The sequence below is a fragment of the Eptesicus fuscus genome, chromosome 10, assembly GCF_027574615.1.
Source record: "Eptesicus fuscus isolate TK198812 chromosome 10, DD_ASM_mEF_20220401, whole genome shotgun sequence".
In the NCBI taxonomy this organism is placed as follows: Eukaryota; Metazoa; Chordata; class Mammalia; order Chiroptera; family Vespertilionidae; genus Eptesicus; species Eptesicus fuscus.
Genome location: NC_072482.1, coordinates 87,583,834 through 87,609,905, shown reverse-complemented (window position 1 = coordinate 87,609,905; position 26,072 = coordinate 87,583,834). Strand labels below are relative to the sequence as shown.

Genomic DNA, 26,072 nt, shown 5'->3' with positions numbered 1-26,072 from the left:
TGATAGTACAGTAAGTCAGCATGGCCATGCAGCTGTGCGATTAATTATCCTATGTAATAAAAGCCTAATATGCTAAGTGTCCAACCGTTCGTTCAACCAGTCACTATGACACGCACTGACTATCAGTGGGCAGACGCTCTGACCGGTAGGTTAGCTTGCTGCTGGGGTCTGGCCGATCAGGACTGGGTGAGATGGGCCGGACACGCCCTGGAGCCCTCCCATGGTCTCCCCCAGGCCCTGATCGTGCACCAGTGGGGTCCCTCAGCCTGGCCTGTGCCCTCTCGCAATCCGGGACCCCTCAGGGGATGTTGGAGAGCTGGTTTCAGCCCGATCCCCGCAGTTTATACTAGGAGTCCAAGGAGAGGGTGCTCAGAGCAGGTTACTTCTTATACATATTCTCCCTTTTGAGACATCACATTTTTCTGCACATTACAAATTCTTGCTCTCCCCCAGACTTTCCCTTAAGGTGCCGCCAGCTACAGCTGTTGGCGTGGCCCCACTTCTGATTATTTTGTTATTCGTTTGCATGTTTTTCCTTGGGCAACAAAAGATAGAGTGTATGTGTGCATGTATCTATATCTACATACATACACACAGTGCAGCTTTGACTGTGACCTTTAACGTGGCTATCATTTTATCACAATGTACTTGTCTATCTCAAGTCCTTGAGTTAAAGAATGGAAAGCATCCACAGTTGTGCTTCTTTCTTTCATTGTTATGTCAGTTCATCTCCCCTCCCAACACCCCTCCTGCAAGTCTGACCCTCTCCATTCAAGTTCTAGCTCCCCTGCAGTTTCTCCTGAATTGAGCTGATCTCCTTGATGCCTGCTTCCATTGAATATAGTAGCTTCCTTGTCTTATCATAGCTCCCACTCAGGATTCTTCCATCTCTACATACCACTTTCTAAAACATTAACCTCCTTATAAAAAGGAACCTGTTTGTGATTTTTTCCTCCATGTCTTTTCCCCTTAATTTTGCTTTGCTATCATAATATAACCCCAAGTGAAGAAAAATGATACTTTCTAGCATTAGCATCTCTCATAATAAACTACATAAAATATCAGCTGTTTCTCTATAGGCTAAGAGGCTTTCCTCAGGACCAGCTGATGCAGGGGCCATATTGTGAGCACAGGAAATAGCTACATCCTGTCTTGCTGTTCCAAGTTGTGTCACATTTATCGCACGGCCACGCACTGTATTTTTAGCTACGTTATGTCCTTGAATGGGCAGGATGCTCGCTCATCTGCACAGTCTCCTGTGCCCACAAGCTGGCCACCCCCAGGTGCCAGGCTCCTCCCACCTCTCCTGTGGACCTGGCGCAGCTCCCACGCTAACGCTCCTACCTGCTGCTTTTTCTCTCCTGCTCCCAGACCCAGTCCACACAGTGGTTTTTCAGTTGTTCCAGTTAGAGGTTCACCTTGCCTTCATAGTTACATGACCGTTTCTTAGGAAAGGGTCATCTTCCTTCCAGAGAGATTCTAGCTCCTAGTTTCCACATTATAGGTCCACACGGTGAACTGCTCCTCATCACTGGCTCGTGGGTGGGTGAGTGGAGGAGGAGCCGGAGCTGTCAAGAGAAATGCCTTATAGATTCCTCAGTGGGGAAGCCCATCCAATGGAAAACAGAAACCAACAGAACTTCTGTTCGTTTTAGAAGGGATCCACAATAGCCAGGCTGGAGGGAGGGGGGTTCAAGGGAGCCCTTGACGAGCAGTGCCCCTCATCTCCCCAAACCAGGGCTAGCCACGGCACCAGGATGCTGGCCCCCGAGGAGCTGGCCAAGGAGTACGGCCGGAGGGAGTGGAAGTACTTCATGTCCGACGCTGGGATGGCTCTCCGGTCAGGTATGTCTCGCGTGGGCAGCACTGCCATCCCCTCTCCTTCTGTTTGGGACCCTGGCCCTTCTCCGTGCGGACGTGAAGAAGGCCTTTCTCGTGTCCTGCTGGGCATGACGTACAAGGAAGCAACTGTGGTTTTATAGAAATAGGGTGTGTTTTTCTTCCACATCTGTCTGCTTTCTCTCTGGCAGTGGGTTCTGTGTTAATTGAGGTTTTGTTGATGCTCCTTTTCTAGCACTTGTTCTAGAGGAAAAAGACTAGCACTTAGGAGTAATGCCTCCCTTAGGAATCTGTATTTTTATCAGTTTGTTATGGGCTCAGTCCTTACTTTTATTTCTCCAGACTCATTTCTTTCTCTTTTCTAAAGTTTTCCTTCAGTGTTTTAAAAATATGTATATTTTTATTGATTTCAGAGAGAAAGGGAGAAGGAGAGAGAGATAGAAACATCAATAATAAGAGAGAATCGTTGATCGGCTACCTCCTGCCCGCCCCACACTGGGTATTGAGCCCACAACCCCGGGCATGTGCCCTGACCAGGAATCGAACCATGATTCTGGTTCATAGGTCGACACTCAACCACTGAGCCATGCTGGCTGGGCTAGAATTTTCCTTCTTACTGCCAGTTCTAGTATCTTTTCCCTTCATCTTTTTCTTTTTCTTTATTTTAAATGATGGTATGCATTTTTTCCCAGTCTTTTAAAGAGCTTCACCATGCGTACACATGAAAAGATGTTTCAGAAATTTTTTACAGACATAGGCGTGAATGAAGTAAAAAGGAATGATGAAAACATTGTTATAACCAGACCTTATTAAACGTCATGATTATTGGTTTTTCATTTTTCCTAAATTTTTTTGCCATTTTCTCCCACACTGCAGTTTTGAAATGCATCTGCTCTCCTTTAGAAAATGTAATAACCTGGAAATAGTCAGTTAGTCCTTATCTTGATTGTGCTTCCTTTCTTTGTTACCCTTGCAGTCTTTTGAGAGTCTTGTTTTTGTGGAGAGATGAAAATGGCAGGAAGTATGAGTATTCTCGATAAAGTAAGTTGATAGGAAATGCCGAGACTTCACATTGGGGTTAGACATAGAATGCTTTCGCACATGTCGACTCAGAATAACTAGCGGAAGTTAAATGGGTAGATAGCCTTTTCGTCAAGGAAGGATGCAGAATTGTCTCTCCAGGTAGAGGTGGCGGTAAATAACCCAGAGAAGCGAGGCACACAGCTAAGTTCTGACTGCCATTCAGTAACGGGGAGTGTTTTATAGAATAAAGTATTTCCCAGCCGTCAAAGGACGTCCGCCCACTCTGAGCCAGCTTCGTACTCACTGCTCCGCACTCACTGCTCCGCCCGTTCTCAATGGGAATCAGCAGCTTCCCCTGGTGCTGAATTTGCCCCGGAGCCTCTGAGGATGGCCTGGAACGTTATCTGCTCTTCACTGGGTGGGTTAGGGAACTGTTTTCACTCCAGGTGCCTGGTGGTCAGGCGGTGACATAACAGAGGCCTGTTGTTTCTACAAAATATTAAGAAGCTAATGCTTTTAAGAAACAATACTAACCCAGCCTGTTTGGCCCAGTGGATAGAGCGTCAGCCCACGGACTGAAGGGTCCCGGGTTCAATTCCAGTCAAGGGCACGTGCCTTGGTTGCAGGCTTGATCCTGGCCCTGGTCAGGTGCATGCGGGAGGCAACCAATCGATGTTTCTCTCTCTGTCTCTCCCCCTCCCTTCCACTCTCTTTAGAAATCAATAGATAAATATCCTTGGGTGGGGATTAACAAAAAAACCCTTATTTTTTTAGTGTAGAGATATATAAAAGAAGAAAAATGGCCTGTGGTTCTACAACGCAGTTAAACTTTACTTACATTAAAAAAAAAAAACCACAATAATGTGATCATATGCTTAGGAAATTTAAAAATTATAGAAAGGAATAAAATGAAGAGAAATCATGTCCAACCCCTGCCCCTCAAAATTCCCTTTTCCCCAAAGCTTTTTTTTTTTTTTTTAATTCTACCACAGGGATCATACATTTTCTGTACTTCGCTCTTAGTAACTTATATCTTAGTGATCCTGTCACATCAGCACACACACTGATGTACCTCGTTCTTTTAAATGCTGGCATCCAGTGCCTGTATCATGATTTATTTTATCAGTCCCCTGATGGGGGACATTTCCGTTGTGTCTGATATTTGGCCATTGCAGACAAGCCTGCGGTAACATTTTTCATACGTGTACATCTTTCAGTTTTGTAAGTATATCCAGGGTGAACTCCTACAAGTACAGATGCTCTAAGGGTATGCAGGTTTAAAATGTTGATTAATGTGTCCAGGTAGCATGTTTCTTTACATGCCATTTCCTTGTATATTGAGTCTATTTATCCCCCAGTTAAATAGAGGTTTGTGAAGTGCTTTCCCTACCAGTATATTTAGGGCATTTCAAGCACTAATGTTTTTTATAACCCCTTTTCAGGATGTTGACTTGGCATAAGTATGGTTTTCCTTACCAACCGATTACCAGAGAGCAAGTTCTTTTGAGCTTTTCTCCCACAAACGGGTAGATTATGCGGAAACAGCTTGGTATAGTGGAAATCACAAGGAACGTGGAGCCAGGCCTGGATCATACTGACTCTGTTACTTGCTGGATAAAGAGATCTGGTCAATTCCTAAGCCACTGTTCGTATCACTTTCCTCAATTTTAAATGGAGAGATCACTCATCTGCAGAAGTGAGACTTACGCCAACATAAATGGTTCTCTTCCCCTCAATGGTTTCACTCACGTGCCCGTGTTCCATGATCACCAAGAGTGTGTAGTTTGCAAAGAGAATAGTGTTGGAGTGGATTCTTGGGGAACAGTGTTTCTATGTCCAGAGCTTAATGACTAAGGGAGTTGGCCATGATTCAGAGGCTTGCTTCATTGAGCTCACCGATCACTTCATGCCCAATGAGCCGTCTGTTCTGTAAGCAGGTGGAGGGTTGACGCCTTCATACAGTACAGTCTCAGAGTTTGGGTGTTGGGAGAAGCATTGACAGCAGCCTGGCCCAGTTAATAGGTCAAGGCTGACTAAGCCTCACTATCCACACAGGTCAGCCCATGTTTGACAGTTGAGTGGCCTCTTGCCTTGTGGGTAGAAGTCAGTGAGCCCTTCTCATTAAACTCCTAAGTTATTTATTAGACTCCAACCAAGACACATCAATATTAAACTCTTTTTTAAAATATATTTTATTGATTTTAGAGAGGAAGGGAGAGGGAGAGAGAGATAGAAACATCAATGATGAGAGAATCATTGATTGGCTGCTTCCTGCACACCCCCTACTGGGGGTTGAGCCCACAACCCAGGCATGTGCCCTTGGCTGGCATCGAACCTGGGACCCTTCAGTCCGCAGGCCAGCGTTCTAGCCATTGAGCCAAACCAGCTAGGGCTCAATATTCAACTCTTAAACTGAATTTCATCTCTTAATGCCCACAAAGGGAGAGAAAGGGGATGGAAAAAGAAGAGTATACAACTGACAATGATGCTCTAAGGATACACAGGTTTGTGGATGTCCCACAGTGCTTAGGACAGCTAGCCATCAGGATCAGGCAGGTCACTCTGGTGTCAAAGGCAAGAAATGAGATAATGTACAGGGTAATGAACTTTGCCCACTGCCTGGTTGGGGGAGCCCTGGAGCATGGTGGGGTACAGAATAGCAGAGCGGGGGCAGAAATGTATGTGGGATATCCTCTTCCTTTTCCTCTAGATTCCTGGCAAAGCCATTCCTGACCTTTCTTAAGAATAAAATAAAGTCTGAGATGTTCCCTCTAATAACTTCAGCATGAATTTGTTCCCAGTTTAAAATTTTGTTCTTTTTCAGGGAAGTATTATTTTTATGATAATTACTTTGACCTGCCAGGAGCTCTTCTGTGTGCCAGAGTGGTGGACTCTTTGACAAAGGTGAAAACGTTTTTTCCTATTTTAGAAAACTGTGATATACATGTAAATCAGTGTATGCCGTTTCAGTGGAGATTTTACTCACCTTCCTCTTTGTGGTTTCAGAGGAGACTGAGGAAGAAACACAGAGAATTGAGCCAAAATGTTTTTGGAAAATTAAATGAGCAGTGACCATTTTTCCCCCAGGGATGATAAACCTGTTCTCCAGCAGGGGGTGCAAAAGTCTAGGGAAAAATACAGAACTTGGCATCTGCCTTCTTACGGGGCAGATTGTGGTGTTGACATGCCCCATGCATATAATTTCTTAGTAAACTTTTTAGTAAAAGGTTTGTCTTTGCCTTTAGCAAGCCCTGTCTATTGTTTCTGTGCATCTAGGTTAACACATCTTGGAAATAAACTGTAGCCACCCTTAAGAGAGCACATAACCTTGTTAACTATCCTGTGACCCAGTCCCCACCTTGCTTCCTCCCAACTCCATGTCATCTTCCTTGTCTCCTCATTAATTTCAAAGGCATTAAAGAAGTCGCAAAACTGCGTTCTCCAGAGCATTGGAGGTCTTGTTCCCCCATATGTCATCAATGTGGCTCGAATAAACCCTCATAAAAAATTTCTACAGGTTCAAACATTCTTACATAGACATCTTCAAGTCTACAGTGTGGCTTTGACTCTGCATTTTCTACTGATTGGTCCCATGTGCCAGCAAAAAAAAATTAAAAAAAAAAAATGGTGCCTGTGCTTTGCCTCAGCTTTCTGTGGTTCAGGTCACACACACCCATTTTAGATTTCATATTTTGAGGGGTGGATCAGAAACAATGTGCACAGACTGTTTGCTTCTTCAGATAATGTCGTCTGGTTATGGAATAGAAGCTCACTGCTTTTAAATGAAACAAAAGAATAGAAGTGTTTTACTTTGCTTTCAACTTGCAGAATCGACAAGGGAAATAGCACAAAAAGAAAATATGCAAAATTATTGATTAATGTCAGTTCATTGAATGCTTACTTGGTTTTTTAAAGCAATGAAAAAAAAAAAGAACTTGCATCTGGAAAAATATTTTCTTTGTTTTATTAACAATAAAAAAGTAAAGGTAATTAAGAAAATTCTACATGTCCTTAAGCATTCTAAATAATATAAAACGAGAGGAAATGAGATGAAATTTTAAAATGAATCATTTTGAGCATAGTTAAATGCATATACACTTTTTTGTACTGTGTATCAAAATTAAATAGATTTCTAGTCATATCAGTTTACACTTAGAATTTAAGACCTATGAACATAAACTGGTTTTATGTCTGAATCACTTTCCTTTTTGCATACGTTATATTTTAAAATCACAGTAATCATGTTAATTTTAGGACATAGATAATGGTTTATTTTTTTACTCAGAATTACCGTCATGTGTTTATGACAGTTTCTGTGGAGCATTAGTTCTGGTGTATTTGTAGAAATCGTTATTAGAGTCAGGAGATAGAGTCAGTTTCTCATTTCATCGTGACTACAAGCAAATGTATCATATCAGTCTTTAAACATTTTGGAGTTTTTATAATAGATACAAATATCTAGTAGTTGGTCTTCGTTTAGATGGAAACACTGCTTAATATTTCCAAGGAAGCAAAGGGTTGTAGGGTTGTGTGCTTCAATGTAATGTTTACTTGCTTTCTGGTTTAAAAACGTCTTCATAAAAATGATTTACATTCTGGATTTGGAATTTCCTTCATGCCTCCTATAGAGACTTGCTGCTCTTTTATGTTGAAATTCAGGTCCACGTGCACTGAATTCTAAAGTAACCAGCTTTTAGGGTTTTAAGGTTTCAGGCTTTGTAGCCCCATTGATGCCATTGTACACAGAGTAACACATTCTGATGTCTCAGAGGCTATAACAGTAAATTTATTCCTGTGTTTAAAATATTCTGTAATTTTTATGCTTTCTAATGAGTGGAAATTTTTATTTTATTTGGGTTACATGAGTTATATTAATATAGTTGTGTGTGTGTGTATACACATCTTTGTAGCAGTAATTTTCATGGAAGATTTTTATTTTTTTAAATCATGTTTAGAAGAATGAGAAGTTTATTAACCCAGTATGTTTTCTGAAAATAAGTCCCCATTTTTGAGTACAGTGATATTGTAATTGTTTGCCAAGTATTTTCTATTGTGCGTAAAAAAAGAATTATTGGATATGTTACATTTGGAAATTTATTTATTTATTTTTTTTTAGCAGAACAATGGTCAGAAAACATTTGATTTTTGGAAGGATATAGTTGCTGGTATACAACACAATTATAAGATGTCAGCTTTTAAGGGTGAGTAATGTGAATACTTTCTAAATAGATGTTTGTTAAATGCTATGTGTTTAGTGAATGACTTAGACATTACCTGTTCTGCTACGTTCCTTAATTGGGACTTAATTTGACCCTAAGTATCACTATAAAGTTTGCATCATTTACATGTGAAGAGGTCCTTTTGTTACATCTGTCTCATGGCCATAATTGCCAACATTTTGAGCTGTGCCGTCCTTTGCATACCTGTCAGTGAGGTCGTTTTATCCATTCTCCAGAACTGAAGTTCTGGTTTTGCCCTTTCCTGATTTGGGAATGAGGGCTGGTGACACCGGTAACCTGTTACAGACAGTTTGGAAAAAGTGAAAATGCCATTGTTTTTGCTTAAAAAACAGGACTAGCTGACCCGGAATGGGGGCAGAGATATCACCAACCCGAGCCCAGGGTTTCGTGGTTCTGTTCACAGGTTTGCTTGGGGTACACAGATTACTTCTAAGGAATAAAGAGGTGCCTTTAAAGTATGTGACCCTGCTGACCTCAAGCAAACTGTCCTCATTCAACCAGTGGGCGGCTGATAAATGCTCAAGAGCAGTACTTTTTGAGCTTAGAAAAATGTTGCCCCCGTTTTTATTTATTTTTTGGCAGAGAGGCAGGAGGGAAGAAAGAGAGAGGGGGAGAGAAGGAGGGAGAGAGGGAGAGATTGAGAGAGAGTGAGATTTGGCTGCCACCTTTTGGTGTATGGGAGGATGCTCCAACCAACTGAGCCACAACAGCCAGGAAAAATACTGCCTTCTGATTGACATAAACATTTCTTGCCTTTTAATGTAATTTAGCCATCAAAATAATCCTAAATGTTATGACTAAAAACATATCAAGGCAACAAATGGTAACTGCAGAATATTTGTTCAAATTACATATTTCTCTGCCACCTCTTTCTTTCCCTCCCAGAAGAAAATCACTGATGGGGGGTGATTACCTCACTTTTCTCTCCCAGCCACCCATCCTTCACTGGCTTGTGGGTCACGTGTGGTCCTGAGGGGTCACAGGCCACACTCAGTGCCTGGGTGTGTGGGAATGCCCATCTCCAATGAAGAGGCATATCCTTGACACCTGTGACGCCGCCCACCACCTCACTGTTTTACTTTTTATTCACTTTGTAAAGTGAAGAGCCTTAAAAGAATGATTGGGAATTGCAAATTGCTCCTGGCAAATAAATTCCACATAGAAATCTCTGGATGTTACTTTATTGCATTGTAAATAAGGAGTAGGTAAAACATTTCGTGCTTTCGTAAGTGAGGTACAGCTTATAACTTTTAAACAGCAATATAAAAATACAGTACGGAGCATAAATAAATAATGTCTTTTCATTTCTAGGCAGATTTTGAAACCTTTGACATTAGGTATAATTTCACTGGAATGGGAGGCACAAGGTACATACTGTAAACCCACAAAATCATCTGATATAAAACTCAACAAAGGAATCAAATCAAATTAATTAACACTTGTGTTAAATAAATACATTAGGTCAGACACCAACTTCCAAGTTGTAAAGGGTATATAGAAAGCTTTTCTGCAATCACAGAAAAGTTTGTAAAGGTTCATAACTAAAGCACCTTGCATTTCCGGTTAATTTTAACATCATATTTTGTGTGTGTTTTTATGAGAGCCATAAAAAAAATCTATACGCACCTCTATATATGAATAGATTTTTTTCACAAGGGGCCATTTAAGCCTTTGAGTAATGCACCATCAGAAAGATCCTATGATATATAATGTCTTCTAAATTTGAATATTCAAGTATTCAAGTTCTATACAGATATACCTCTTGAATGTTTCCTGGAAGTTCTGTCAATTGTTAGAAAACAGGCTTATTTTAAAAGGAAATGCTGAGATTCTGAAATCAAATGTAACGTAATGTAGCGTCACGGATCAGGGTTTTTGCGGTCATTTTATATTTTAGCTTAGCAGGACTTTCCTGGTGAGGTTTTTTAAGGACGGAAGGACTTCACAGAATACTTTAAAGAGTCTCAGGACTGCTGACTAGGAATTTGACAGGGTCTTCTCCTATTGTTTACCATTGCTGCTCGCTTTTCAGAGGGGACACTGGTTGGTCCGAAAGCTCAAATCTGTACTGGAAAGAGTGCTATCTTTTCCAGCCTACGTCCATACGCGTTTTGTGGGGCGGGTGACGTTGGGGAGTGCCTTTCCAAGCAGGTTTGTGTTAGCGTGGTGGGGACAGGCTCACATCGGAGCCACCAAGAACCCTGAGAAGGACGAGTGGACGTACTCAGACGAGTACAGGCCGTTGGACTCGGCGTTGGGCAGTTGGAGCCATACCTGGTCGTTTTCTGCGAGGTCGAGGATGGCACTGCCCGAAGCCTGGTCCAGGTAGCCCTTGGTGTATTCATCGTACGTGTACATTACGGGGCTGCCGTTCTTGTACAGACCCACCCACACGTGGGTCCCTTTCACATGCACGTGGTAGGAGAAATAGTATATTCCCGGAATCTTGCAGGTGAAGATTCCAGTTCTTGGGTCATAATGCTGTTGCTTGTTGTACAAAACCTTATCAAATGGGATGGGAGCGCCTATTGCCGGGTAAGCTTTGGAGAGAATAACGGTGAAAGCGGACACGGGCATTCCTGTTACGCCCTGGTTGGCACTAACAAGGGGCATCCCCGAAAGACTGGGCCTTTGGCCGGCCTTGGTAAAGCTTTCAGGAGCGACGGCCTGCCCTGGGGGCCCCGGAGGACCGGGCGGCCCTGGAAGGCCAGGCTCTCCGGCGTGGCCTCTCGGACCTGGAGGCCCTGGTGGCCCTGTGGGCCCATTGAGGCCCTTCGTTGCTACGCCAGCGGGGCCAGGAAGCCCCGGAGTTCCTGGGTCCCCTTTAGATCCAGGGAATCCTGGAATGCCGGGCGGCCCGATGGGGCCTCTGGTGCCTGGTATTCCAGGGGCGCCTCTTGGACCTGCCTCACCGTTGTGTCCAGGCATTCCCTTCGCTCCTGCGGGGCCTGCGGGGCCTGGGCGACCGGGAGGTCCTTCTACTCCAGGGTCACCTTTGGGTCCTGGCAGCCCTGGGTTACCCTTAGGTCCATCGAGACCTGGTTCTCCCGGGTACCCCGGTTTCCCATCTAAGCCAGAGGAACCCCTTTCTCCCTTAGCCCCAGGGCGTCCTGCAGGCCCAGCTGGCCCTGACTCACCTTTAGGGCCTGGCATTCCATGGTTTCCCGGGATGCCCTTTGGTCCTTGGGGTCCCACATTTCCAGGGGGTCCAGCCAGACCTGGCTCCCCAGGATGGCCTGCTGGGCCTTGCTCCCCTTTGGCACCCGGGCCGCCTGGAAGGCCGGGAGGTCCTCTTTGTCCCTGAAGGCCTGGCAAGCCCGGCTTCCCAAAGCCAGGAGGCCCTGGGGGCCCAGCTATTCCCGGAGCCCCGGGGTGGCCTTTGGTTCCTGGAACCCCTGGCTGGCCTGGGGCTCCGGCGGCTCCTGGCTTTCCAGTGCCTTCTGGTCCTCGCTCCCCAGGAGGACCTTGGGGGCCTGGTAGGCCAATTGGTCCCCTTTCTCCTGGAAAGCCCCGATCACCTTTGATGCCCGGCTGCCCTGGGAACCCATTCTCTCCTCTTTTTCCCACTCCAGGAGGGCCAGGTGGTCCCATGGGCCCCTGAGGACCTGGGAGGCCCCTCTCACCTGGACGGCCTGGAGCACCGTACCTGGTTTCTCCTTTCTGTCCGTTCACACCAGGGACTCCCGGTGCACCCTTCTCTCCAGGAAGGCCTCTGGGTCCCGGGGCTCCTGGCGATCCCTGTTGTCCAGGTTTTCCTGACACAGAAATTCCCGCTGGGCCGGGAATTCCCGGTGGTCCTGGAGGGCCCCGTGGGCCTGGTAAACCAGCTGGTCCAATATCTCCTTTTGGTCCATAAGGTCCTCTGTCCCCTGGTTTTCCTGGCAGTCCTGGCGAGCCTGGCTTCCCCGTGCCTGATGGTCCCGGTGGTCCTGGCAAGCCTGGCTCTCCTTGGGGTCCAGGACTTCCATAGCCTGGTTTTCCTGGTGGCCCAGAGGGACCTGGGTGCCCGCGAGGGCCAGCGGGGCCTGGTGGGCCGGGAGTACCTTGCTGTCCTCTTACTGGTATACCTAAAAGACATGCCCAGTACACACACCCAGAGAGGGGCATCGTTAGGAACATTAAAGATAATCGTTGCTTCTGGAGATGTGAATCAGGACAGAACATTGCAGTGTCAGTCAGTCCTTTTTGGCAGATCAGTCTTAAATGGGTTTAGACAGTGCATTTTATATGGCTTTTAAAAACACTTGCCAGAGAAGATGGTTTTACAAGACTGCGGCTACCATAATGCTTTCATTACAACCAAATGATCCATGAAAATAAGCTGGGGTTGAAGAATCCATCTACTAGTATAATAAGAGTGCAGTGGAAGCAAATTTATTGCATTTATTTTGGGGAAATCATCCTCCCAGGAAAAAAAGAAAGAAAACAGTATCTTACAGAAAAGGAAGAAAAGGACAAGTACAGGATAAATGGGAAAATATTTAAGAACGGTAACAATTTTCCCTCACAAAAGCTAGTCTATAAGACATAAATAAGAAATGTCCTTAATTCTAATTTACATCAGCCAGGGCCCTACTAAACACAGGTTTTAGATTTAAGTTGAATTTTTAACCTCAGCACCTACTGTGCACTCCTACAGTCTCCATTATTGACTTAAAATTGAAACAAAGAATTAGAGAATTAGACCTAACGGGAGAGGTACATAAAGTAGTGTTAACATACTTATCTAAAGTTTTCCTTGATAAATGCAAATAAATATTGTTGGTGTCATAGTGCTATGGGTTCATTTGAGCTCACTACTTCTCATAATATCATACATTTAAACTAAATAAAAGAAAAATCACTTATTTAGCCGGTTTGGCTCAGAGGATAGTGCCTTGGCCTGCAAACTGAAAGATCCCGGGTTCGATTCTGGTCAAGGGCACATGCCCGGGTTGTGGGCTCGAGCCCCAGTAGGGGGCGTGCAGGAAGCAGCCAATCAATGATTCTCTCATCATTGATGTTTCTATCTCTCTCTTCCTCTCTGAAATCAATAAAAATATATTTTAAAAATCACTTATTCATTACTTTTTATGTGAAAAGTACTATTGAGCCACAAGTGTGGGAGGAGCAGAGGGTGCATCCTATGAGAGCTGCTGTAAGTATGGTAAGAGATGTCTAAGGGCTATTTTAGTCATTCAGAAATGGGGTATACCATTAGGGAAGTATTTCCATGTCAAAGAATCTTTAGGCTGTAATCATCACAAGCAACTACAGAAAATATTTATTCTTTCTCAGAAAACTTCTTTAACAGCTAATAAAGATGGTAATAAAATTACATACTATTTTTAAATACCTGGTTGCATAATTTACATACATTAAAATAATTTTCTGTTTAATAGAGATTCAGAAACATAATTTAGTGTGTTTTGGCTAATCTCTCTTTTAGCCTGTGCTGAACAGATGTGCACGCTGTGTTTCTGTTACCAGCTTAATGTTTTACTTGTAGATTGTGGGCTTTTGTCTTCATTCAGTGTACAATGCCTGCCAGTGGGGTGATAATATACTGAGTTCCTATCTTATATGATCAAGTAGAAGTTAAGGTGAATTTAATAGTTAAAATACAGCTTCTCAACTTTTTATTTGCAAACAAGATACTTACTTTTACTCTGCAAAAATTAGCCAAGATTATATAGTAAATTAAGATGAGGAGATAGAAATATTTTTAACCTTCTAAAAGTGGTGCGTTTTATTTTTAGTTTAAAACCATTTCTTATGATCTTGGTAAACTATAAAAAGTCTGAATTTGTGATCATAAAGAGTATAACCTAGAGCTGCTGGTCATAGCATTTCAAAATGCCCTTTATTGCTTCAAGTGGCAGGTTTCCTTATCTTTTATTCCGTCTTTCCTAACATATCTTTCTCTTATTTGCAGTTTGAGACATTCCAGAGTATCTGTTGTACGTCTGTGCATTTATTTTTAAACATTAAGCTACCATTTATGCAATATTTTAAATTTCAACTTTCTTCTTCAATAGACAGTCCTACATGTTTAAATTGCTCAAAATTGTTGCATCCGAAGACATAATGCTTAAAGTGAATGGCAAATATCCTTCCTTAGCTTTATTTATGGGATAAAATATATAACTATAATGAGAAAATACTATGGAAAGAAATTTGAATCCTCCAGTCAGTTTAGATTATTCAGTTTAATTCAGTAGATGCTCTACAGGCAGCATGTGTCAGATGTTAGTAAATGGAATTAGTGAATATGAACCCTGATCATTGCTCTTTGAGGATCTATTAGCACTTTATTAAACATTTTCTCGGTACTCTTACAGGCGCCAAGATAGCTGAACAGATATATAAACCTCCTACTCTTCTTTTGTGCACTTGGCAATCATTTTATTTAAAACATTTTCCATGTGAGTAATTTTGATTGGATTAGTATTTCTAGATTATGAGTAATTGTTTATGCAAAGGCATCTTTTAAAGGAAATTTTTTCCATACATTAAAAAGTTCAGGTATATCTTTCTGTTATACTTATTGTGCAAAGAATATTAATGTTCTTGAATAGACCTACTTTTTCCAAAAATCATTTGGGGCTGATTCCACAGTTTGAAAATAATTTAACACCAGAGTTAGTAGCATTTTGTTAAAGAGATCATTAGATTGTAGAAAGCAACAACCAACTAGTTAATCAAGCAACATAAACAGTTCAGCTTACCTTTACTCTTGATGGCATAGGGAATGAAGAACTGTGTCTTGGTGTTGGCTGCTGGGCCTTTTATGCCTGTAGGTGTTTGGTATCTCTCAGCATAAAACACTCCATGAACCAAGTTCAAGGACATTAGCAGCAAAAGGGCTATTGGTGGCAGCATGTTCTCAGATGGATTCTGAAAAACAGAAAGAATGATTTCGTTCAACTTTGTTTATTGACCCATTTTATTTTTCTAATGTTGTGCAAATGGATTCCTTATATGGCTACCTATTTTTTTTTATCTTACTGTATATATTTTGAGTATATTTAATAATTAATGAGTTATAATTTTTTAGTTAAATGAATATATGTTTTGGGAAACCAATAATCAAGTAAAAATGAAGTAAAAAAAGAAACATAAACTATAATTGAATGTCTGTATTAAATAATTCAGGATCTTTGACATAGACAAAAATACCCAATAGTTTAAAAATACACTGAAATTCAGATTAGGGCATTAGTTTTTGCAAATCCTGTTTTACTAGGACTGTCTTTTATAGAGACTGAAGCAAATTAAACTTTCTGAGTGCATTTTAGTGGAAAGCCATTTTTTTAAACATCCAAGTAGTTAATTCATTAATCCAAGTAGTTATTTCCAAGCAAGCTGACACGGAAGTCCGCCTGTGAGCACTGAGCCATATTCTTACCTGAGTGCTGGGAGTTCCTGGAATGGTTTCTTGGTCACTTTCTGAGCCTCCTGTTCCCAGGTGAGCAATGCAGAAGATGCTCCCTCCAGAGCTGTCCTGCTGTATTTATACTGGTTTCCTTCTACTACATGAGGTCACCCTGGGCTTAAGCTCCTCCCCCAGAGGTGGAAGTAATTATGGTGGAAAGTTCTATTGGGCAGACATACAAGATCAGGTTGGACTGTCTTTCTCCTTGTTTTCTTATTGAAAAATAAAGTCTTTGTCTTAAATATATATTAATAGTTGTAACCATACACCATCTTTTCCTGTGATTTTATTTTAGAAGTTATTACTCAGATGTTTAGGTTTGTTCATGATGGGATGATACTGCCCCCGTTATATTTTTGAAAACCACATTCTTGTGTTATTTGGTTGAAAATGTTTGGTAGTATATAAAGGGAAGAAGTCTTTTTTGGAGGGGAGTGTGGATTTAAACAGCATCTAAATTCTTCAATTATTACATAAAGCCATCAATGTGTCCATTAATGTTCCTAAATTTTTATGAAAATAGCTTACCCCAATTCTGACTTATTTTTAGCCTTGGAGTAACATAGTGGTGAAAATGTAGGTATGCTGTTTCGTATTTTAGGATTTTAGTGTAACTCCTCAGAAGGTATTAAGAGAAATTTCAAATATGATAGCAAATGAATATTTCAAGTTTTAAATGTTAAATATCTTAAATTTTTCAGACAGAAGCAAGATATCCATGAATTTGATGGTAGAGTTAGCAGTATAATTGCCCTGAAGGTTTTATTCACAGCACTATGTTCAGTAAATGACTTCAGGTTTTATTGCTTAATTTTGGATTTTACTTTAGAGTTGCAGTAGAGATTACAAAAAAACCTTAACTTGATAATGTCATACTATGTCTATTTAAATGATGTTGCTCTGTTCACTTTAGAAGAAAATACATTCTTTAAAATTTGCTTCCAGCTTTTTAAAAATATTGGAATTTCCATCAGGAATCTTGAATCAGCCCAATTAGAAAACATTTTCCCCTAAAGATAACACTAAATGTTATCATTGTACTTTTCAATGTAGGTAGTATTCTCTTCAACAATTAGGAGACTCTTAAAATAGGTTTGAGGAATCCTGAAGAAACTAATATAGATAGAAAGTTGAGAGGCTAATTTTTGTATCTTACTTAATTGCATGATTTGGGGGCTAAATCAGATCAACTGTACAGGTGAAGGTGAAAGAGGCGAAAGGAGCATTTCATATGTAGGCGTAGACACATCTTTTTTAAAATCTCTGTAGCAGTAGAGTGATATGGATTCAGGATTGACCAGCAATGGAAATAATTGAATGTCTGGCAAAGTGGACAGAATAAAAGGTTGTTCTTTGTCCTTTCCTCCCCTGCATACAATTTTCTGTCTTTTAAAGCCTGATTAGCACCTTGTAGAAAGGTAAATGGTAACTCATCTAACTGCCTCCCTTCCTCCTAACTCTCACTTTTAAACCTCTTATTGGTTACCATATTAAAAAACCTACATTATCATATACTAGAGGCCCAGTGCACGAAATATGTGCACTCGGGAGTGGGGGGGGGGCGGTGGTCCCTGTGCCCTCTTGCAGTCCGGGAGCCCTCGGGGGAAGTCCGACTGGTGGCTGTTGGACATCCTTAGTGCTGCTGCGGAGGAGGGAAAGGCTCCGGCTACCTCCGCTGCGCTTGCCAGCTGTGAGCCTGGCTTCTGGCTGAGCGGTGCTCCCCCTGTGGGAGCGCACTGACCACCAGGGGGCAGCTCCTGCATTGAGCGTCTGCCCCTTGATGGTCAGTGCGCATCATAGCGACCGGTCGTTCTGCCGTTCGGTCCATTTGCATATTAGCCTTTTATTATATAGGATGTTTGTATGATACTCATTGATACACATGAAACATGGCTTTACATCAGTTCAGATTAACAGAAGAATTGGAAAGTTTTTCTTTTAATCTTTCATCATTTGGAAATTTTCTCTGGAGTAGCTTTTGTATGATCACATGTACTGCACTATGTCTATAAGAGACCACAAAAGGTAAGTGAGAGAAAGTGGCCGCCTTCCATCTGCTTATGGTTCATTTGGACAAGATTTTGAAAAAGTCATTAGGGTAACATTGTGGATGCTCTTGAATGCTAGGCTGAAGAATTTGTTTGAAAGGAGTTATTGGAAGTACATGTTCTAGTATTTTTGTGTGTACATGTGGTTTTACACACACTTGTTTGTTTATGATTGAGATTGATACCCTTTAGATGCCATTCATGCGAAAGTTGAGATTTATTCTCAGCTCTCCATACCTAGCATTGTGCACCTGCATAGACTCTTGGTTCATCTGTGGCTGCTGTAACTACTTTCAGAGCTTTTCACCTTAACCTCTTGTTCATCGACACAATGCAAGGGTTGGACTAGGTTTTTAAGCTCCTCCCAGCTTTAAAATTAGAATATTAGAATTCAAGGTATTAATTCTCTTTCCCGTGATAAGACAGTGGGCTTGGCTTCATTAAGTACTTGTGGGAGACAAAATCCATACCAGGTGGCCATATGCCTTCTCGTGGGATATGTAAACATATGTGGGTATTTGTCATTCTATATTCCCCTTCAGCTTTGGGAAATGTGGTGTCTTTATTGAACAAGCCTGCGACGTTCAACCCTTTTTGCAAATAGTGTATTAATTTCAGCACAGGGAATCTGACTACTATTTGCTTTGTTAGTCACATAAGAAGCAATGTCTTGTCCAAACAGATTGTAGAATCAGAATATTTGCTAGCCACACCCCACCCAATTGTGTATTTAAAACTATTTTTATTCTGGGAGTTTACTTGTAGATGTTTGAAGTGACTAGTCTGTGGCTTTATGACAAAAAGCCATTCCACTTAAAACAGAGAGCCTACTCTTTAGACTCAGTAACCTAAGTGATTTTTTTTTTTAAATTTTAACTCCTCACCCGAGGATATGTTTATTGATTTTTAGAGAGAGAGGAAAAGAGAGAGAGAAAGAGACACATCGATCACTTGCCTCCCATACGTACTCCTATCGGGGACAGAACCTGCAACCTTTTGATGTATGTGACAGAGCTCCACCCGACTGACTCCCCCGGCCAGGTGATTATCACATATGATGTTTTTTGCCCATCTATCATTTAGCTCCATTAAGTTTGCCTATTTATTTTCATTTCCCAGGGTCATTCATTAATTCACCAAATACTACTTGAGTACCACTTTGTGTCAGGCATGGAGATAAAAACTAGATGGATAATGTACAGCCCTTAATAGTGTTTAAACAGTGGTTCTCAATCTTTTTCACCACTTGCACAGTCCTGAGGAATGTGACAGAATTCTCTGTCTTGGCGGTTTATTAAGATAATGGTGGTTCATTCAGAGACTATATTTTGCAAAGCTCCCTAGATGATCATCATGGATTTCTAATTTCTAATGTCTTAGAAAGACATTAGAATTAGCTACATAATTCTGTTGTTTTGGGTCATAATTCTTGTTAGAATTAGCTACATAATTCTGTTGTTTTGGGTCATACAGTTTCTAACTTTATTATAGAAATTTTGTCTTAAATAGAGGTTAGAGAGAAGAGGTACAGTGCATGCCTGTGTACTCGCCCCATAGCCAATTTCAAGCTCCCAAGGTCAGGATAACTGGCTCCCAGAACACCTGACCGTTGGCCAGGGAACAGTACAAGCCAGCTCCAGCATACGTTGCATATTCCCCAAGTCAGATTTATCAAACAGGGAGCATGCAGAGGAGTCTGGCTCCTGTTACTGCCCTATCCACCCCATATTTCACCTCCTTCTATAAGTAACATTTAAATTTTTTTTAAGGTTTATCATATTATTTAAAAAATAAATATCTATTAAAAATATAATTCATTCATATCCCCTCTCAATTTCTCAGATAAATGTCATCATATTATACATATTTAGTTTTGCCTCTCTTTATGTAACTGTTTATCTTGGAGATCATTATGTACAGATGGTCCACATTCCTTTTTACAGCTGCATAGTACTCCATTGTAGGAACGTACCATGTTTTTTTCAGCCTTTTCCCTGTTGATGGTCATCTGTGTTGTTTCCTCTCTTTTGCTAATATAAATGTTACTAAAGTGAATAATTTTGTGTGTGTATGTATATTTTTGTCCGAATGTCTTTGGGAGAGATTCTTACAACTGGGATTCATGAGTTAAAGATAAATGTACATGTAATTTTGTTATATATCATTAAATTGTCCTCCATAGGCGGTGTATTATTTGGCATTTCCACCAGTGTGACAGCACCTGTTCACCCACAGCCTCCCCAATAGGATATGTTATTAGATTTTTGCCCATTTTTGAGGTAAAAATTGGAATCTTAGTCTAGTTGCAATTTTGATGACTATTAGCAGGGAAAAGGCAAAAAAAAGCAAAACATGCATGATACACACATTCTTCTTGCTAAGCATGTGGTAGAGCATCTTTTCATAGAGATCAGACCATATTTCTAGCCCGCTTTTCCTAAGTGTTCTATATCTTAGAAATATGAACCTCTTTTCTGTGATTATGGTTTACACATATTTCTTTCCAGTTTGTCATTTGTCTTTTTAGTTTGCTTATAAGGATTTTTTAAGTGTATCATTTTCCAGTAAGACACATAAATTTTGATTCAGAATATGATTGTTCTCTTATAGACTCGGAGCTATAAGGTACATTAAAGGTCATTGAAGTCATCACTTCATTCCTCAGATGAGGAAACCAGTTTCTCTGTTAGGAATGGCTCATTCCCTAATATTTAATCAAGTTAAATTCTGAAGTGAAGGGCTGTTGGTGAGAGAGCCCACTGAGGGAAAACACCACCAAGTTAACGTGTTCATCTCCTTACCCAAGCAGGATACTGATTTTCCTGTTCCTCTGACCCTTCAGTCGGTTAGCAGTGGAAATGGGGACAGTGCCCAGGAGTTTAATTAGGGCGCTTGGAGACCCACAGCTTCCACTACCTAGCGATACCTCATTCCTCCTGAAAAAGAACATCGTGGGTGCTATTACAGAGCCCAGAAGCTAAAAATGACCTATTTGTGTAAATAGTCTAATGTGGTTTAGTGGTAAGATACCTGCTGAGGGTTTGAAAGGAGAAATTCATGCAAAAAACAGGTGTTTATGAAAACCTCTGACACTGCAGGCAAGGTCAAGAAAAACTGAGAGTCATTTAAGAAGTTCGAACAAGGGCTTTATATTCTATTTTCTATTACACAGAAACTGCTACGTGACTTAAAGAATTCATGGTTTTGTGCCCCAGGTGCTTAATGACATCCTTGTCTTTCCATAGTAACTTGCCCAGTTAAAAATATAGAGTTTCTCAGTGCCTTGGCCTAAAATCTTCAAGGACCTTGGCCCCCCAACAGGTTCTAGGCCATTTAAACACATTCCTACTCAAGTTTGGTCTTCACGTTCACTCAGTCTCTGCTAAATGGGGAAGAGAATTAAAGTGTAAATTGGGGAGGTCACGGGGTGACACTTTTTATTTGAGTCTCTTGCTCCCCTGTTTAATGCCGTGCTTCAGAACAGCGCCACAGTTGCCACCTACCTGTGAGGCGCCAAGTACCTAGCGGGTACAAAGCACCGTTCTTGCAGGTGGCGACACAGGTCACCAAGAAACTCCCCTTCGGGACTGATGCCTGTGCAGCTGTTAACTTGCTCATATTGACAATGAAAGCATCCCAGAGTTTTCAGTTTGAGTAATGCTCGGTCATAGTCTGCTTAGCCTTTGATCCCCTACATGGGGAAACCTTAGTGTGGGATTCTCAACTTCGTAGAGTTTTATGGTTTTTTAAAAAAGATAGCCATTTTTATGAATTGATTTATAATTGGATTTCTTATATCCTAGGTAACCTTTGACCTACTTCTTCCAATGCTAATATTTCTTTAGATTTAAGAAGTTGGAAATGACTCCGAGCTAAAGATTCATCTAATTCCTATCTTTAGTTTACTCCTGCCTTTCAAATAGAAAAATCATTTTTGAATTGTCAAATACAACATAAAGAACTCAAATATTGCCCTAACCGGTTTGGCTCAATGGATAGAGTGTCGCCCTGCAGACTGAATGGTCCCAGGTTCGATTCCAGTCAAGGGCATGTACCTGGGTTGCGGGCACATCCCCAGTAGGGGGTGTGCAGGAGGCAGCTGATTGATGTTTCTCTCCCATCGATGTTTCTAGCTTTCTATCCCTCCCCTTCCTCTCTGTAAAAAAATCAATAAAATATATTTTAAAAATAGATATGTTTAAAAAAAAAAAAAAGAACTCAAATATTGCCCTGGCCAGTGTGGCTTGATTGATTGGAGTGAACCCAAAACCTTTCTATACTGAAAGGTTTTGGGTTCGATTCCCGGTCAGGGCACATGCCTAGGTTGCAGGTTTGATCTGCAGTTGGAGCACGTATGGAAGGCGGCCATTCGAAGTTCTTTCTCGCATTGATGTCTCTCTCTCTCTCTCTCTCTCTCTCTCTCTCTCTCTCTCTCTCTCTCCCCCCCCCTCTTATCTCTCCCTTCATCCCTCCCTCTCTCCCTGCCTTCCCCTTTGTCAATAAGCATATTCCCTGGCGAGTTCATAGCAGTTTCATTATTTGTGTTTAGTATTTAGACTAAATTTCTGAGTGGAGCTGATGGAGTGGTATCAGAATCTATGCTTGATTTTGCAAACAGCTGCACTAATTTACATTAATAAGATACATTTAGGTATTTCCCATTTTTGTCTCTAGTACTGATTTTGGTTTGTTTTTCTTCATTAAGCTTGATTTCTCACATCGGTAAATGTTAGTTTATAATTTCTTTTTTATTTCATCCAGGTGAGGGCCCTTTGTATAAAAGTGCTCTGTCTTTGTAAGGCAATTGAGTCTTCGGTGGGTCATTTCTTCAGTAGCATTCTGTGGTCATCCCTCTGATTCGATCTGGTTTAACATTGCCTTCAAATTGGACTTGCATTAATTGAACATCTTCTATGTGTCAGGGACTTTGCTTTTCTCGTTTGATCCACACGAACCCGTTGTGACAGATACTGTCACTCTCTCTGAACGGAAGCCCAGAGGTTAAGGAATTGCAGAGGTGCAGGAAGCCAGTCGTTGGCAGAGGGAGAGTTTGGACGTCAGATTTAAAGGTCCGATGGCATTTTCCGCAGGAGCACACCGTTTGTAAATTAGTTAAACGTCCCTCTTTTGTTTAATTTCCCCCGATTGTTACTTACATCCATCAGTTTCTGTCCCGTCCTTTATAAACGGCGGCCGAAATGGTAATGTACTCCTTTGCTCTTCTGGCCGCCTCATACCGTTGTTTTTCACTGTTTGCAAGAACGAGGACCCCCTTTTCAATAATTAAAGTTGGGACTACTTGGATACAGATATAGTATATAAAATTGTTTTATATGAAAAGCAAAGAATAGTAATACAGTGAACATATATGTACCTGCCACCCCGATTAAGAAACCTACGTTACCCCTACTTTTTGAAGCCCCTATGTACTTCCCTGGCTGCAGAGACACTTACCTGAGTCCCTATATAGATAACTCTGATGAATTTCGTCTATTATTCCTTCTGTCTTCATAGGTAGTATACCCTTGCCAACATGCACATGTATATTTCATAATAACTTTCTGTTGCATGTTTTAAAATTTTACTTAAAAGGAATTACATTGTGTGTGTTTCTGTAACTTGTTTTTTTTTTTTGATGCAACATTATGTTTTTGAGATTTACCCATATTGATTCGTGTGGCTGTTTATTCATTTTTTAAAATACGTTTTGATAGATTATTTTAGAGGGCGAGGAAGGGAGGGAGAAAGAGAGAGAAAGAAACATCAGTGTGAGAGAGAAACATCAACAGGCCGCCTCCCGCACACATGTCCACAGGGGATTGAGTCCACAACCCTGGGCACATGCGACCCTTCAGTGCACGGGACAATGCTCAGCCAACTGAGCCACCCCAGCCAGGCTGTTGTTTATCACAGCAGGGCTATGTAGTTTTCAGTGGTATGAGCGTATCAGGATTTATCTGCTGATGGATATCTAGCTTAGTTTTGTTTGCTACTAGAAATTATGCTGCTTTAAACATTTTTATACATGTTTCCAGACTGCCTGCAGAATAATTTTTCTAGGGAGTATACCTAGGAGTAGAATATTAAGTATACATATTTTTGTTTTACTGGCTAATGCCAAATTGTTTGCTAAAACCATTTTATGTTTCACAGCAGGGCATAAGAGTTACAACCACTTGATATCATCTAGGTTTTAAGGTTTGCCAATCAGTAGTTGTAAAATGTTGCCTCATTAAATTTTTATTTGTATATTTCTGATTTTTAATGAGGGTGAGCATATTTTTATGTTTATTGGTGATTTGTGTTTATTCTTCTTTCGAAAGCCTGTGTGTACCTTCATGCATTTTTGTATTCAAATACCTGTTTTGTATCTTTATGCATTGTTTCTTGGGTTGTCTTTTGTTGTTATTGTTGATTTTTTAACATTCCTTGCATCTTTTGCATATTGATTTTCGTATGTTTTGAAGGTATATGGTGTCTTAAACATTGTATGTTGCTATCATCCAGCCAAGAAAGACTCTAATTTAAAAAATAACTCATTGAAACCCAGTAAGTTACTTAGGTTATTTTTTTTCCCAACTTTTCAGCGGGACTCCAAACCATTGTATATTCAAAAAAAAGGCCTGGCACTTCTCTGAACGATGGTGCAGAATGTTTTACCAAATTTTTCTTTTTTATTTTCCTTTCTCTAATGAAGATAGATGATGGTTCTTTTTATAGAATTGGCAATTCTAAGTTTACTTGCAAAGGTTCGACATCTATCATTAATGTAAGTTTATAGTCAGCATTTGAATTCAAGTAAAATGTATTTTCTTCTCACGTAGTAATAAGTAGTACCACATTCTCTTTATTGGCGTTTCCATCAGGAGACTGCTTCTAGGTGAGGATTATGATCAGCATTTCATTACTGAAAACCCTTGTACAGGGTCCTGATGGTTTCAGTAAGTGATTTTCTGAGAAAAATACTGTCAGTGTGAGATAGAAAATATATAGGAATTCCCTTGTTCAGGAAAATTTTGAAGTTACCTGGATATAAACCCCCCCCCAAAAGATTTTTATTTCATAGCTTATTTGTAATGCATGATACAAATGAGATTGATGCCAGGATATTATTCTTATTACTTTGATATTTATAAAATATTTGTGGGGGCTATGGATAACCTTTCTAAAATATGAAACTAGTAGTATAGTTCACAGGTATTCCATGTTATCTTTCAGAATTTATGGGACCAATTTTAGTAATTAGATTTTTAAAGACAAGAATACCACAAACTGTTTTATTAGACATCATTTTTGCTTTTTATTTACTTTTGAAAGAGTTTTTTTTTTTATTGATTTTTCTTTTTTTTGAACGAGAGGAAAGGAGAAATATCAATGTGAAAGTGAAACATTGATCTCCTGCTTCCTGCACGTCCTCTACTGGGGATCGAGCCCGCAACTCAGGCATGTGCCCTGACTGGGACTTGAACTGGTGACCTTCTGGTGCACAGGGAGATACCCAACCAACTGAGCACCTGGCCAAGGCCATTTTTGCTTTTTGTAAAACCTTTTAAAAAAGTTGTTGCCTGCACATATTCTTAGGAAAAAAGTAGTAGAGGTTGCATTAAATTAAAAAAGCTTATTTTTAATAACATAAAACCAAAACCTAAATTATCTACTAAAAGCATCTCCTGCTTAGTTTCAGATTTCATATTTTATATTTAACTAGTAGCCCTGTGCACGAATCCGTGTGCCAGTAGCTCTCTGCGGGGCCTGGCCGCTCCGCGCCCGCTACCCAGAGGCTCTCTGCGGCCCAGAGGCCCATCCGCGGCCGGGCGCGGAACACTTGCCTCATTGCCGCGGCGACGAAGCAAGCATTCTGCCAGGCCACTCATGCTGCCTGCTCTCAGCGGCCGCCGCCCAGGACTGGGGGACTCCGGCGGGGCTGAGCGGACTGGGTGCCACCATCTTTGTGATGGAGTGACAGATAATTTGCATATCACCCTTTTATTAGATAGGATTATTTGATATGTCATCAATATTGTCTACTCTTAACCTCATTTTTAACTCTTAAAATTTGTTAAATGAGCTTTTGACTTGCTTCTGATTTTATGGGAATATGTTGGAATCTGTAAATAAACATGTACAGGAAAATGAGAGCCTTTATTTATAGCGGCGGGTGAACATTAAGTTTTGTGCTTATAATAAGAAGTGTCTTTAGCCCCTGGGCATCTTGATAGAAAAAGCTCAGGTTTGTGGCAGTGGCTCAGGAAGGAATCAGTGAAATAAATTTATAGCTCTTCCCATCTTAAAAAATATAATTTGGCACTGCATTTCTTGTTCCCTTTCATTTCTGTTAACTGTCTTCTTCAGACTGGAGATGCAAGCTTCTGCATACCCAGCTCTAAGAGACATTTTCTTCTTCTAACGGCCTTTGTTTCTTCATACATGTCACTGAGTATGTGGAGATCAAGCAAATCCTGCCAGATATGTGTGGTAACTCTTCTCTGTTTTATGTTGGGGAAAAAA

General features: G+C 40.9%; 2 protein-coding genes across 4 annotated transcripts in view; one reads left to right on the top strand and one right to left on the bottom strand.

The window, feature by feature from the left end:
- The window catches only part of NT5DC1 (5'-nucleotidase domain containing 1), a 105,028-nt gene that overhangs the window by 8,674 nt on the left and 70,282 nt on the right, over window positions 1–26,072 (top strand). For 2 of the 3 annotated variants that reach the window (XM_028136260.2, XM_008159429.3), the window contains exons 4-6: window positions 1,739–1,845; window positions 5,687–5,766; window positions 7,979–8,063. In XM_028136260.2, coding sequence (XP_027992061.2) covers window positions 1,739–1,845; window positions 5,687–5,766; window positions 7,979–8,063 — 272 coding nt within the window. The remainder of the gene's footprint in view (window positions 1–1,738; window positions 1,846–5,686; window positions 5,767–7,978; window positions 8,064–26,072) is intronic. The other variant, XM_028136258.2, reaches the window with a different exon arrangement.
- COL10A1 (collagen type X alpha 1 chain) lies at window positions 9,999–14,963 on the bottom strand. The gene is made up of 2 exons (XM_054721756.1): window positions 14,810–14,963; window positions 9,999–12,169 (listed from the first exon to the last, which is right to left on the bottom strand). The coding sequence occupies exons 1-2, from the start codon at window positions 14,961–14,963 to the stop codon at window positions 10,281–10,283; spliced, it is 2,043 nt and encodes a 680-aa protein (XP_054577731.1). The 3' UTR covers window positions 9,999–10,280.